The sequence below is a fragment of the Micropterus dolomieu genome, linkage group LG17, assembly GCF_021292245.1.
Source record: "Micropterus dolomieu isolate WLL.071019.BEF.003 ecotype Adirondacks linkage group LG17, ASM2129224v1, whole genome shotgun sequence".
Lineage (NCBI taxonomy): Eukaryota > Metazoa > Chordata > Actinopteri > Centrarchiformes > Centrarchidae > Micropterus > Micropterus dolomieu.
Window position 1 is genome coordinate 37,856,381 of NC_060166.1, and position 15,680 is coordinate 37,872,060.

General features: G+C 44.9%; 1 protein-coding gene across 1 annotated transcript in view; it reads right to left on the reverse strand.

Moving 5' to 3' along the window:
• The window catches only part of LOC123985404 (collagen alpha-1(I) chain-like), a 13,613-nt gene extending 9,612 nt beyond the window's left edge, over window positions 1–4,001 (reverse strand). Inside the window, exons 1-2 of the mRNA XM_046072880.1 lie at window positions 3,993–4,001; window positions 2,396–2,467 (exon numbers count right to left, since the gene is read on the reverse strand). Of these exons, the coding sequence (XP_045928836.1) occupies window positions 2,396–2,467; window positions 3,993–4,001 (81 nt within the window). The remainder of the gene's footprint in view (window positions 1–2,395; window positions 2,468–3,992) is intronic.
• Between the last annotated feature and the right edge of the window lie 11,679 nt (window positions 4,002–15,680).

Sequence of the window (15,680 nt, forward strand, 5' to 3'; positions counted from 1 at the left end):
GTGTGTGTACTGAGTGTCTCTGTGTGTGTGTGTACTGAGTGTCTCTGAGTGTGTGTGTACTGAGTGTCTCTGTGTGTGTGTGTACTGAGTGTCTCTGAGTGTGTGTGTGTGTGTAGTGAGTGTCTCTGTGTGTGTGTACTGAGTGTGTGTGTGTGTGTACTGAGTGTCTCTGTGTGTGTGTGTACTGAGTGTGTGTGTGTGTGTGTGTACTGAGTGTGTACACTGTGTGTGTGCGTGTGTGTGGGTGTGTGTACTGAGTGTGTGTACTGAGTGTGTGTGTGATGAGATGTGACAGCTGTGATCTCTGTTAGTCCTCTCTCTGTCCTTCTTTCTCTGGAACCACTGAGCTGTGAAATCACTGAGACAGACCCCTTCCCACAATCCTCTCTGCCTGTCTGCTGCCCCCAGCTGTACAAACACACACTAACCGTGCAACACAGAAACACACAGACGGGAGGTCAGTTCATGTTCTGGACGCCCGTCTGCACAGAAAAGTGTTTCTGTTTACTCGATCAGCTGATTGTTGAGTGACAGCGGAATGTCATGTGATGCTTTATGAGCCGTTTCATTGGCTCCTGAAAGGAAACTGAATATTACACAGGTTATTCACTAAAAGGGCACACGACCTCAGACATCTGGACCACACTGACTGTCTACAGGCACATCTGGACCACACTGACTGTCTGCAGGCACATCTGGACCACATTGTGTGACTGTCTGCAGGCACATCTGGACCACATTGTGTGACTCTGTACAGGCACATCTGGACCACATTGACTCTCTACAGGCACATCTGGACCACATTGTGTGACTCTGTACAGGCACATCTGGACCACATTGTGTGACTCTGTACAGGCACATCTGGACCACATTGTGTGACTCTGTACAGGCACATCTGGACCACACTGTTACTCTGTACAGGCACATCTGGACCACATTGTGTGACTGTCTACAGGCACATCTGGACCACACTGTTACTCTGTACAGGCACATCTGGACCACACTGTTACTCTGTACAGGCACATCTGGACCACACTGTACTCTGTACAGGCACATCTGGACCACATTGTGTGACTCTGTACAGGCACATCTGGACCACACTGTTACTCTGTACAGGCACATCTGGACCACATTGTGTGACTCTGTACAGGCACATCTGGACCACATTGTGTGACTGTCTACAGGCACATCTGGACCACATTGTGTGACTCTGTACAGGCACATCTGGACCACATTGTGTGACTCTGTACAGGCACATCTGGACCACATTGTGTGACTCTGTACAGGCACATCTGGACCACATTGTGTGACTCTGTACAGGCACATCTGGACCACACGACTGTCTACAGGCACATCTGGACCACATTGTGTGACTGTCTACAGGCAGAACTGGACCACACTGTTACTCTGTACAGGCACATCTGGACCACATTGACTTTCTACAGGTACATCTGGACCACATTGTGTGACTTTGTACAGGCACATCTGGACCACATTGTGTGACTTTGTACAGGCACATCTGGACCACACTGACTGTGTACAGGCACATCTGGACCACACTGACTGTCTACAGGCACATCTGGACCACATTGTGTGACTCTGTACAGGCACATCTGGACCACATTGTGTGACTCTGTACAGGCACATCTGGACCACACTGTCAATCTGTACAGGCACATCTGGACCACACTGACTGTCTACAGGCACATCTGGACCACACTGTGTGACTCTGTACAGGCACATCTGGACCACATTGTGTGACTCTGTACAGGCACATCTGGACCACATTGTGTGACTCTGTACAGGCACATCTGGACCACATTGTGTGACTCTGTACAGGCACATCTGGACCACACTGTGTGACTCTGTACAGGCACATCTGGACCACATTGTGTGACTCTGTACAGGCACATCTGGACCACATTGTGTGACTCTGTACAGGCACATCTGGACCACATTGTTTGACTCTGTACAGGCACATCTGGACCACACTGTGTCACTCTGTACAGGCACATTTGGACCACATTGTGTGACTGTCTACAGGCACATCTGGACTACTGGATCTTTTTTTCTTTAATCTGTTGACTTTATCTAAAATGTGTTTTTGGAAACAGAAGCTCAGAGTCCAGGGAGGCAGAGGAGTAAAACTGTAAATCTGTGTGCATGTGCGGAATCTGCTGACTCAGTTTAAGGTAAACAGCTGCTAATTTAACTCCAACACATTCCTCACGAACACTCCTCCATCCATCAGCTCCTTGTTACAGCGTGTGCGCGTCTTTGTTCTGTGGTTTACGAGCCGACAGTGAAAGTGTCACAGGTCTGTTAATCGAGGTAAGTGTATGCTGATGCAGCTGGTTTCTGATTGGCTGCTGTCTGTGAGCGAGCGCAGTCTCACCCTTGCTCCTTTGGCTGGGAAACACTGACAGGTGGAGCAGTCCCGACCGCCGCACGGCTCCGTCAGGTCGCCCTGAAAACCAAGAGAGAACACAAACATCATCACGACACCGGTATGACATCACACCTCAATTCAGCTCAACAGTGACCGCCCACTTTTTTCACGGCTCCAGTTCTAAGTAAATTCCTCCTTCATTCACTTAATCATTGACTTTTCCAAATATCCTTATTTAGAGAGTTTTAAGCCTTGAACTAGCTATGATATGCTACTACAATATGAATCATGAACCATAAAACATTTGAATCGTAGCTAAAAAACTACAAGAAAAGTGAACATAATTATTTTCCAAGGACTTCCAACCCAACGGTAGTTTAGCTCGCTTCCTCCTAAACTGAATCCTTCTTTACTTTTGGAAGCTCACTGTTGAGCTCTATACATCATCAACTTAATAATTAGCCAATCATATATTTTCATATCAAATCAGGGTGACTCTGTGGAGGTATGTACTGCAGATAACCCATTTTGCAGTTGCTGACCTCATTTAGCAGAGCAGAAGAGTGTGTTTTCAGGATTGTTTATTCTCCAGACTGCCCCAAGATTCTCCACAGTATGTTGGTGGAGGAGTTTGCGGACCCCAATGACCCCCTGGGAGCGGTGTTGTCTGCTCCTGGTTTAGTCATCCAAATCAAACTGTCCCCGGGTAAGGGGCCCAATTACGACTGAATCCAGAACCTTTATACAGCTACAGCTTCAGAAGCAAGCTACGCCGCCCCGACTTAACTGAGCTCATTGGTGAGCAAAGATGCTCCATCTTTCCATCTACTCTACTGAGGCCCAACGGGGCTAAGCCCAAAGGAATGACATAAGGTCACTACTTTGCTGGCCCACGGCAGCATTTTCAACAAGTGAAAGTAGCACAAAGACAACTTATCAAATGTTGAAACTGAGAATATTTTTGTTTTGGGAAAATTATATAGCAATTCTGAATTTTCAAAAAAGTTGGGACAGGGTCGTGTTTCCCGCTCTGCTGCATCACCTCTTCATTTAACAAGACTGCTCAACAAGTTTCATAATGCGCCAAACATTTTCAACAAGTAACTTTTTCTCTCAATGACTAAAGCTAACGTTACCGAAGCTAATGTCAATTTAGCAAACGTCAAAGAACTTCCATGTGTAGATGATGTGACAAAAGAACTTGAGCTGTTGGATTAAACGTATCAGGTGAGATATATTTCTGCGTGGAACGTAGCTAAGTTATCTAGCTAGCAGCAACCAAGGAATGAACGTTAGCTTAGCATTATCGCGTTAACACGTTGGTGACGTATATTGTGCGAGACAAGAGATGTAGCTCATTTAACGGTTTTCACACAAAACTAACTAAAGTAACTTTACTGTTTTATGACAAACTGCAACTTTCTTGACTGACAAAATTATCTTTTAAATTGACAAATATCATGTGTGAAATTCAGGGCTCAGTTCAAACAGGATTAAAAGAATAAGTTGTTTCTCGATGTCAAATACTGAACACATTTTTTGGGCCGGAAGCTAAGTGAGTGACTTAGGCTCTCTATTGGGCCTTCACACATGTGCAGGTTACCAGCGCCATGTACGCTAATGCACCCCCCATCACGGATGCTAGTTTTGACACTGTGCACTGATAACAAGCTGGATTGACCCTCTACTCTTTAACCCAGAGGACGCAGCGTCCATGATTCCTAAACAGAATTTCAGATTTTGACTCGTCAGACCACAGGACGGTTTTCCATTTCGCCTGCGTCCATTCTATATGAGCTCTGGCCACAGAAGGATAAACTGTATACAGTTTACACTTTTTCTACCCAATCATATTACTTACCTGTTGCCAGTTGGCCTAATTAATTGTTGAGATGTTCCACCAGCATTTCACACCTTTTCCAGTCTTTTGTTACAAGTGTGCCAACATTTCTGGAACGTGTTGCTGGCATCAAATTGAAAATGGGCATATAATTTTCCAAAAATAGCAACATTTCTCAGTTTCAACAGTTGATAAGTTGCTTTTGAGCTATTTTCAGTTATAGGGTTTCAATGTTTTGCACATCATTACATTTTGTATCTATTAGCATTTTACAAAGTGTGCCAACTTTTTTGGAAACATGTCTGGAAGTAAACTCCTGGACAGGAGCAAGACACTGATTTTCAGTGTGCAGGCTAGTTTTCGGCGAATAAGAAGGTCAACTCTGTGAGACTAGATGCTGGTCTTCCGCCTGGGGACTCCATAGTTGTGCTGGGATATGCTCATGTGGGTGAGGTTGCTGCCTGATCCGAGTGGTGTTCTTTGGACCTCTGTGCAAGTTGTGGATTGTCCATAAGTGCACCTGGAACAAGAACACCTGAGGCCAGTGATCGAGTTTGTAATCATTTAATCAGATCTGTGGCCATGTGTCTTGGATACTGAGTAAAGAGAGGAGCAGGGCTGTCAACTCAAACAGGTAGTGAGGGGAACATCTGACAGGGGCCCCTGGCTGCGAGGCGTTGACCTCTCAACCCTGGAAGGTTGAGGGCATTTTGAACAGTACCTATCAGAAGTGGTCCAAGGAAGGAAAAGCTGTGAACCGGCGACAACTACGGATAACAGCTCTCTGTGAGCCCATTCCGCTCTCTGCAGGCTGACGCTACTTATCCACATGGAGCATTTCAGAACAAGGGCATCTGATTTTGCCGACTTGTTCAGATTTTGCTAATTTGTTCAGTTGTCCTTGATTTCGTTAAATAGTGTCTTGTCTGTTTTAACTAAGTTTATTGTTGATGTATGATCAGGAGTCTGCAATGGGTGTTTTATTTTGAAAATCGACAGGACTCTCTATGTTCTGTGTCTGACTTCCTGCCCGGTCCATCTGCTCTGTGCTGCTTGGCGTGGCTTCAGTCAAAAATAGACTGGCAGTGAATATTGAACTTTAGTGAATTGGAATATCTGCCAGAAAAATCACAATCAGATTTTTTCTAGCCTGTACCTATCCGAAGTGGTCCAAGGAAGGAAAAGCTGTGAACCGGCGACTTGGTCATGGACAGCCAAGGTTCATAGATGCACGTGGGGAGCGAAGGCCGGCCCGTGTGAGACGAGTTAGTGAAGGTCAAACTGCTGAAGAAGTTGATGCTGGTTCTGGTTCTGATCGGTGATTAAGCAGAGTGAGAGTCAAACATGTTCTCAGTGGGTTCTGGACTCCACCGTGGTTGTTTCCTTGTCATTTTCTTGACCAGAATCTGAAGGTGCAGTCGAGGTGTGGAGAGTGTCTGTATGGTGATCTTAGCACTGTATCTCTGCTTTTTGCGAATGATGTGCAGACTCCAAACACACTGCAAGAATTATAAATCCCATCAGTCTTGGGGGCGCCGCGGGTTCCTCCAGGAAGAACTGAAGGATGTGGCTAAGGAGAAGGATGCACAAGCCGTCTTCCTTAGCCATTAAGAACCGGACCACTAAAGCAGCAGACCTGCCTCCAGTTTTGTTTTTCCTACTTGTTCAGACAGCAGCAGAGTGAGTTCTGAGTTTTGGGGTGTATTTTCTCCAGCGTGTTTTGTTTTTACGGTGTCTTCTCTGTGTTCAGACAGCGAGGAATGTAAACACCGTGCAGAGACAGACAAGCATCTCTGAGATTCTCAGGAAGCAGACAGCTGACTGTGTGTGTGTGAGTATCAGATAACGTCAGCGACAATCATACTTCATTTTTTTCTGACCCACACACTCTTTGAACAGTCTGAATGAGGACAGATGTGAAGCAGCTTCTGTTCATCTGATATGAACGAAGTCATCAGCGCTTCAAACTCAGTTCAACACAAAATACCGACTGCTGCTGCTGCTGCTGCAGCCAAAACACACGGATGTCTGTTCATGTCCTCCGTACAATAAAACACGTGTGGAGCTGAAGAAATCTAACCCCCCTCCCTCCAAAGCCACTCCCCCAAAACACATGTTCATGTGCAGTGAGTGCACACGGGTGGACAGGCAGGTAGGCCAGCCAATCATTTCAGCCAGGCCAAATTAAATGATTGGTCGAGTCCTGCAACAGCCACAGATACGGGATCTATTGATGACTGTCGGGATGGAAGAGAAAATGCCTCTGAAATAAACTGGCCACCTTATCTTTAATGTACGCCGTTCATTTTCAGATCACTGTGCCTACTTAACTTTTATGGACAGCGATCAGCCATAACTCTGTCAGTGGGTGGGATCTATCAGGCAGCAGGTGAACATCGTGTCATCATAGCTGATGTGTTAGAAGCAGGAGAAACAGGTCAAACTGTGATACTAGAGGACTGGGTCAGAACAGCTCCAAAATAGTCTGCAGGGTTCAGTACTAGGGCTGAACGATTAATCGCTTTCAAATCGAAATTGCGATTTGAAAGAACGCAATTAAAATGTAGGTTAATTTTCCAGTTCATCTGACCCGTTTAAAACAGTCATGCGGTTACAAATTCATACCGTTGTCGTCCTTGTCTGACTGATCTGCTCACCAATCACAAGCACCATGCGCCTCATGTTATGGTCCTACTTACCAATCAGAGCGGGCACAGGGCATGTACGTTTTACAACAACTGCTCTAGGATCTATACTCATATAGAAGGATCGTTATCTAAACTCAGTCATTTGGAGAGAGTGTGTGTTTTATCATAAGTATCTTCCTGTCACCAGGATAGGAACTACTTTCCCTTCCGCCTGTCAAAGTCATGCTTGCGCTGTGTGTGATGTGTGTGCAAAGACAGTGAAATACTTTGGCAACACTGCAAACTTCGCTAAACATCTGAGACTAACTCACAATAATATGATGATGTTATGAAGAGGCTATAATTAAAGAATATGACAGTAGTTAGATGTCTTGTCATTATGTAGCTATTATTTTGAATTGGTAAGGCTACAGCCTACTATTATTATTATTTCTCTCATAAATACAGAAACAGGAGAGGGAGGTCACATTAAACTAGAGATAAAATATGTAAAAAGTATTGATATCGGCAATACCAGCCTGGGTATTACTTGGTATTGGATCTTTTAGGAATTAAGTGGTATCGTACCTCACTAGAGCCCGCTCCGCTCTCTGCAGGCTAATGTTTCATATCCACATGGAGCATTTCAGAATTAGAGCGTCTGATTTTGCTGACTTGTTTGTTCAGTTGTCCTTGATGGTTAAGTAGCCACGTAGTTAAATTGTTTCTTTTTTTGTCTGTTTTAACTAAGTTTATTGTTGATGTATGATCAGGAGTCTGCAATGGGTGTTTTATTTTGAAAATCAACTGCATTCTCTATGCCGTTCTGTGTCTGACTTCCTGCCCGGAGCATCTGCTCTGTGCTGCTTGGCGTGGCTTCGGACAAAAATAGACTGGCAGTGAATACTGAACTTTAGCAAAACCTTGCAAATCGAATCGTCATCGGAATATCTGGCAGAAAAATCCAATTAGCAATTAGATTTTTTTCTAGCCTGTACCTATCCGAAGCTGTGAACCAGCGACTTGGTCATGGACGGGCCAAGGTTCATAGATGCACATGTGGAGCGAAGGCCGGCCCGTGTGAGACGAGTTACAGCAGGTCAAACTGCTGAAGAAGTTGATGCTGGTTCTGATAGAAAGGGTCCAGGCTTCAACGGGTCAGGGCTGTTTTGGACCTACATGTTTACCAGCAGGTGGTCATAATGTTATGGCTGAGCGGTGTAACTGATAAAGACAAATCACTTCAATAACAGTCAACTAACAAAGTGCTTTACAGCGGTCAACGTCAAACACGCTCACAGAGCGGCGTGAAAAAGGAATAAAACATGAAGTGTGAGTATGAAAACCTCTGGAACATAACGGGCGGTGTGGATGAAGAGGTACTCGGGTTCATCTGATGGTGCTGTGGGGGAACATCCACCACAACAGGGAGGGAGCCACTGTTAAAAAGGACCTGACACTGACGGTCCCCCTTCGTTTATCCCACACTGAGTGTCCCTGTTGAAACACTGAGTGTGTTTTTTTGCCCCTCTGGGCCCCAGACGGTGTGTTTCCCAGCATGCAGCAGTGTTTTTGTAGCAGCCACATTCCACCAGCGTTGTGTAAACCAGGTTACCAGTCAGGCGTGGCTATCAGCAGCAGGAATGTGGCTATCGCTCTCTCGCTATCTGCTGTCACGACTGTGTCCTGAAAGTCTGCACTCGCACCATCCTCCCTCCGTCTGCTCTTCATCGCCGCTCGGTCTGATGTCACGACGCCGTTCTGTACCTGTCTGAACTCCCACCATCCTCCATCAGTCCTCCATCTGCTCTCACTATCATCCATTAATCTTCCATCCACCCTTCCACCATCCCTCCACCATCCCTCCATCTAGGACGCAGCTGACTGGCAATACAGCAGAGCGGCTGATTGGCTGAGACACTGAACCCCACGACCTCAACAGAACAGAGAGACTAAAGAGAAAAGTTTCTTCACCTCTTTAGAGTCGTCTCTACATCATCTGTTCATCCCAGACCAGTTCACTCTCATCCCTCCATCTGTCTTCTACAATCTGTCCATCACAGTTTGTTTATTTTGATCTGATTTAATAGTCAAATCAATAAAGACCTGAAGGCAGAGGTCTGATCCCTGAGGGACATCAAAGGAACAGAGGCACACAGGTGATCCTCTGACGTCATGCTTGTCTCTGAGTCTGACCAGAAGTAAACACAGAAAGCAGTTTCCCGGGAAGGCCGTGTTGGCTGACTGTATAGTGGGTCTCCATCAGGTTCGACTCACCGGCTGACCTAACGAGGATCCTACCGTAACGTTCGTTTTAGAAACACCACTACCTAGAGTCTCAGCCACATCTATGGGAAATCAATCTTCCAGCCAGAGTCCTGCATGGATCCAATGTTGTAGACCCGCCCTGCACTCACAAATCTCAGCACCAACAGCCAACATATATCAATTCTGGACCCGACCCATTAGAGACCTGAGCTGATGGACAGTGCACGTAAATAATCCCAGACTTTGGACACTTTCATCTTTGTCCCTCACTATTTTGTCTCTCTTCCTCCACTTTGCAAACGGCGCCATCATAATCACGTCGTGTTCACAGCGTCAGCGCCATGTGCGACTAAATAATAATAAATGTCCATGCGAAACACTGTGCTGTTTAGTTTAATGGATTAAACGAAGCGTCGATGAAAAGAATTTATGTCAAAGCATTTTATTAATCGATTTAATCGATGAATCGTTTCAGCCCTAATAAGGGCTCAGAGCAGAGGGCTGACGATACACAGACTACAGGCTTTAACGGTCAGTTCCAATATTTTTCCCAGATCCGATTTTTTGTTTGTGTGACAGTTTAAATGTGTCTCATATCAGACTCCAGTAGCCGTGTTCCCATCAACATTCTTTAATGCGCATTTCCAAGCTTTGCTTTAGAAAAGGTTGATGGAAACGGCAAAATTCGAAAAAAGTATTTTTTACTCGTTTGAGGAGTCTCACACCAGCGTTCCTCCTGTGTTTTGGATTTATAATTATTCTCCTGTTTGTCTTGGGATTACCTTGTTTTGTTTTTCTTGGACTGCCCACTCCTCTCTTGGATTTCACCGGTTTCTTTAATAAAACCCCACTAAATATGTCTCGTGACTTTCTGCTTCTGGGCCCAAAGCCCTTTTTCCCTTGTGGCTGAATGTAACAGAAAATGAGACTAAAACTTTGACCACAAAATGATAAATTTTTTCCACAACAAAAAAATACAAATTAGTAATTTGAAAGATGTCAATGACTCGTGTGCATCTGCAGGATCAGATGTTGCCTCAGCCCGAACATCAGAAATATTGATTAATTGGTTTATCTGTTGGACCTATTTGCACCATCTTAAATAAGAAACAAGTTACTTTCAGGCGGCCATCTTTCATGTTGTCAGGAGGAACGAGTCCAGCATTAATATCAAGCATCTAAATCTTCCTTGAGATGTTCGCTAAAGGAATATCACAAAGGTCTCCCACGTTAAGCTTCTCCTCTCTGGATAAACAGTGAACGGTATATAATGGGTAGGTGAGCAGGAACCAACAGAAAGCCGGTCTGTTGTATCGCTGCAGAGTCACATTTAATGTCAACAAGTAAACAGTGATAAGAACCGACAGACAGATGTGGGCTGAAACAAAAATGCATGACACAGTTTTTCTTGACTGAAGCAAACTGAAACTGGACTGTTGGATCGATACTGAGGATTTCCTGCAGAAAGCCCGTTAACAAGAACAGAGAAACCTCTTCAACTTCAAAATAAAAAGTCCAGCGAACAAACCAAAGGGGAGATTTAAATGAGAGCGATGAACTCACCGCGAGAGCTGCTGGAGGAGCTGTCAGCATCATCAGGAGGCACCTGGAGGAGGAAGCAACAGGTGAGTCACTGAACAGTCTTTCATTTCATCAGCTGGAGCAACATCAGTCAGTGATAACGATCAGCTGAAAGTGCCCCGTGGTCACATCCTGCAGGAGAGTGTCAGGGTTATCCCATGTTTCCCCTCCCTTAGTGTGTTGGTGGGAGGGCGTGACAGAAATCAAAACACCTGGCTGAGCTGCAAACTGGGTTTCAATCCTCTCATCCTCTCAGGCTTCCTGTGACTGGCACCAGATTATTCCTTCCTACTTCATGGCTGAGTACTTCAGGCCAGCGCTAACTTTGTAGCCTCGAGTGTTTTCAGTATCGCATTTTTCTACTCTTGTGAGTTTCTTATCTTCTCAAGATCTTCAAGTTCACGCTGGTGTTTCACACTTCCTGGATTGTCTACCCTATAGTTGTGTTAACTTTTTACTCAGTCTGTTGTGCTCTGTGCCTTCTTCACGCCTTAACACAATCATCTCGCCAACATGGACCCAGCGGACACACCAAGAGAGTTATTGAGGTAATGGACCGACATGCTCTCAGTCCCGACTCATATTGACGCTTGGTCAAGGCCCTTTGGCGTAGCTTTCTAACACTCTGGATCATTTTTAGACGTTTAAGGCTCCGCGGTCAAGTTAGCAACAACAAATATGCAACGTCCGGTTAGACTTTCAAAATAAATTGCTGCGTTTCGAAACATCGCCAATTTGAAACGGCATGTCATTAAAGTCGTGAAATGTTACAGTTTAGTTTGGTTTAGGCACAAAAACTACTTGGTTAAGGTTCGGAAAAGATCCTGGTTTGGGTTAAAATAACTACGTAGGTCAGTTAACACGTAAGTTTACTAACATGCGTAGTTAACTTGCGTCAATTTACGTAACTCGCGTAACTTAAGTAAAATATTTTTTTAATGTTGACTTTTTGTTTAACACAAACCCCGGTCTCCTGGTTCAAAGTCCGGGTTCTGGCCCTCCATCCACCTCCTTACTCAGTCTTTCCTGTTAAATATCATGTACCTTCCTTTACGGTCACAAACTGCGTTGAACTATGACGCTACAGGGATCCCCAGTGCGTTACAAACTGACGGTGATGGGTCTCGACCATGCGTCCATATATTACGAGTCGGGGAGGGAGAACGGGTTGCGTATTTAGGTCACTTTGAATAATTGGAGACGCTGTTAGAATAAACAAATGCCCTCGCTCTCCCAGATGTTCTCCTGGAGTTTATCTTCCCCCAATCCCCGCCATCAACTATCAGAATTATTAGAAGAAAGTATCTGTGCTGTTTGTGTTTTTTAAATGACGTACTTATTCCACATATATGTGAGTTGTGTCTAAACAGAGCGGCAGAGAGGAGCCCCTCCCTCCTGCAGATCATCACACAAGGTGACGGCCCTTTAACGTCACTGAAGCAGAAGAAGCAACACTGCTGATCCAGGAAGACATCAGAAGCTGAATTCATGAGGTTTTTATAAAGATCAGCTCGACATTAAAACAGAGCAGAGGAGCAGAATGGCTTCAAGAGGCTGAGGGGGAGGACGAGGTGAGATGCTCCTCCTATTGGTTTGAAGCATGTGGCCAGGAATAAACGCACCTCAGAGTTTTCTGTTTTTATTGATATCTTCTCTCTCTTTTAAATCTCACATTCAGCAGTTTATCAAAAAACTTAAGCTGAAACTGGGTTTCGGTGTTAGAAATAAGTTTTTTTCCTTCGAGGCCAAAAGGAGACTTGTTGCTGCCACCTTTATGTCAGAGCTGCACGATGCCGATGTTATTTACATGCATGCCTCCATTCAAAGCCTGAAAGTGTTGGACACAGTTTACCGTGGAGCTCTGAGCTTCATCACAAACTTACTCACCGCTGCTCCTTGTATGCTCGGGTTGGTTGGTCTGCATTGTCCACCCGTAGACTTAAACATTAGCAAACTCTTATTTATAAGGCTATTCTTGGTCTACAACCATCCTGCCTAAAAATCTACATCTGAGAGAAAAGTATGGGAAGATACTGTCGTCATTCTGAGGACTTATTACGATTATCTGGCCCTGAAGTCCAGACTGAATTGGGAAAAGGGACATTTAAGTCTGCTGCTCCCTTTGCTTGGAATCAGCTGCAAAGCCTGTTTCACTGGTTGCTTTTAAACAACTGGCTGTAGATGTTGTGATTAATAGGGCTGCAACTAATGATTGTTTGCGTAGTCGACTAACCTAATTATTTATTCGATTAGTCGATTAGTCACGATTATGTTTGTCACCCCCTAATTATACCATTTCACTAATTAAATATCTTTCAATCAACTGATCTCCAACACACAGCCTACCTAGCTAACGTTACCAGTAAGTGAATGAGGTTTACGTGGGGGGCGGTGATGGAACAGTGGATAAGACACATACCATTGGTGTGAGAGACCGGGTTCAATTCCCTACTGTGACACATCCACCAATGTGTCCTTGAGCAAGATATTTAACCCCTCGTTGCTCCAGAGGCGTGCGACCTCTGACCTGTATAGCAACTGTAAGTTGCTTTGGATAAAAGCGTCAGCTAAATTAAATTCACTATAATTCACTGATTTATACAAACCTTTAACTATTTAACAAAGATTTTTGCTTTGGAACTATATAAAATAAAAGCAAGTACTATAACCACAACTGTACATTAACAATGTCTATTTAGAACAATAAAGGAACAGGTCCTTTCAATCTACTTCTGTAGTTTATTTTTCAAAAGTGCAAGCAGCAAAGCGTCTGCACTGTAAGCGTGCAGACGCTTTGCTGCTTGCACTTGCCTCTGCTTGCATTCTTTTGCTTAAACTCTTTTTTTTTCTGCTAGAAATCAGCAGCTCTTGGATACTTTTAAATCACTGGAACTTTTATGATCTTAGTGCTACGCGAGTGCGGCCTATCAATAGCACTAGCCTGTACTGCTGTGACTGGAGCTATAGCTAATGCTAATTAGCAACAAGATGCCCCCCTTCTCCACGGACGACTTCTACAAACTTCTACAGAAAATTACTGTGCTGGAAACAAAGATCCACAGGTTAGAAGTGAATGTGGAAGTGAATGGATTATGTCGGAATGACACCACTTTACGGTGGACCCAAAACAGTGGACAAGAGCATGCTAACACACAGCTAATTAGCACCAACAAGACTACCAAGAAGCAGGAGGCCTGTGTACCGGGTAATAAATCTGAAAGTGGGAGTCCTTCCTGGAATGCTCTTGGTGCAAAGCCTAAGAGTAAATAATTTCCTGGGGAAATGGGAGGACGAGTAACAGGCAGAACCCAGCGCCCTGAGATTTGTGATGCGACTGGCTGTCCTGCATTATCATCCAGGCAGAGCGCCTCTTCAACCCCTGTTCTTGGTAGGACACAGCCGTGGACAGCTGCGAAAGGGAGAATCAGCAACAAACCTCCCCAACAACCGAGTGTGCAACAGCAGAACATATTTTCACCACTATTGCAGGACCCTGGATCTCCGTCTGATGACCTGGATAACATCCCGTCCTCACACAGAAGGGTAAGGACTGAGAGTAAATCAGAAAGTAAACGGCTGCAGGGAAAGCTAACGACTGGGCCTCAAACTCTGATTGTGGGTGACGCTGCTGTAAACGATGTAAGAAGCATGTGCAGTAAGAACACCAAAATACTCTGCTTTCCGAAGGATACGGTGTCTGACTTGGCAGAAAGAATCCTGCATATCGTGGCTGAATATCCTACTGTGAAAAACATCATACTGCACATCGGGGCCAATGATGTTGTGAAGCAACAGTCTGAAGTGTTGAAAGAGGACTTTAATAATCTGTTGAACACAGTCAGCTCTCTGAATGCTGAGGTGTTTATCAGTGGCCCTATACCGCCAATCCGAAGAGGAGCTAAGGGATTCAGCAGATTGATGGCTTTGAACACGCGGCTCTCAACAGCATGTACTGTCCATTCAGTGCATTTCATCGAAAGCTTTTTCTTTCTGTGGGACCGCAGACATCTTTTTAAGGCAGATGGACTTCGCCTTAACAAGTCAGGAGTAAAACTGTTTAGCTCCAACCTGTTTTACTTTCTGCATCACTCATCTGTTCCCTCTGCCAAGGACAAGAGACTAGAGGAATCAAAACAAGAAGAAGACACAACACAACACGCCAGAAACCTTGAAGGAGAGCCACCTCAGCCCCCGCCGGAAGAGAGCTCTGATCACGGGAGACATCTGAGCCAAGAGGAAGAGCCTCCACCTCCCTCACTGAAAACAATGACAACAGTGAGGATTCACCATCTTTATCCCCCCAATCCCCACCTAGGTCACCCTTATCTCCAGACACCCTTTCTCCCCTCTCCCCCCTGTTGGACTGATCACATGGAAGACCTGGTTAAGACCAAATTTACTCCCCAGACCTTCCCTACTCCACTCCCATTTTCTCTACCATAAACCCCCCTCACCTCCAGGTTTGACACATGTGTCACAAATACAGCGCATAACCCGCCTTCCCGCTCCGCAATGGCGAAAAAGCCCAGTAAGCTCTGTCTGATATGTGCTGGGTCCAGGCTACAAGGAAAATAGCACTCATGACTCTTCCCAGGACAAGCCGGGGCCCAGTGTGCTGGTTGTCTTCTCCATCCCTGTCTTCACAGGTAACAGAAAAAGCATGGTGAATGTGTTAAGAAACAGGAAGCACTCAACATATCCTGCAAATTTAGTATTAATTCCTCGTCAGCCTCAGCCTGTCGAAAAAAGTGGGCCAGATAATGTTTTTAACACACTAAAATTAGCTTTGTTAAACGTTAGGTCTTTGGCAGGAAAAACATTTTTTAATCAATGATTTTATAATCACTCACAATCTTAATTTCATGTTTTTAACTGAAACTTGGTTGGACCAAGATAACAGTGCAGCTGTCCTTATCGAGTCTACCCCTCCCAACTTCAGTTTTATGAGTGAAGCTAGAGTGCATAAGAGAGGAGG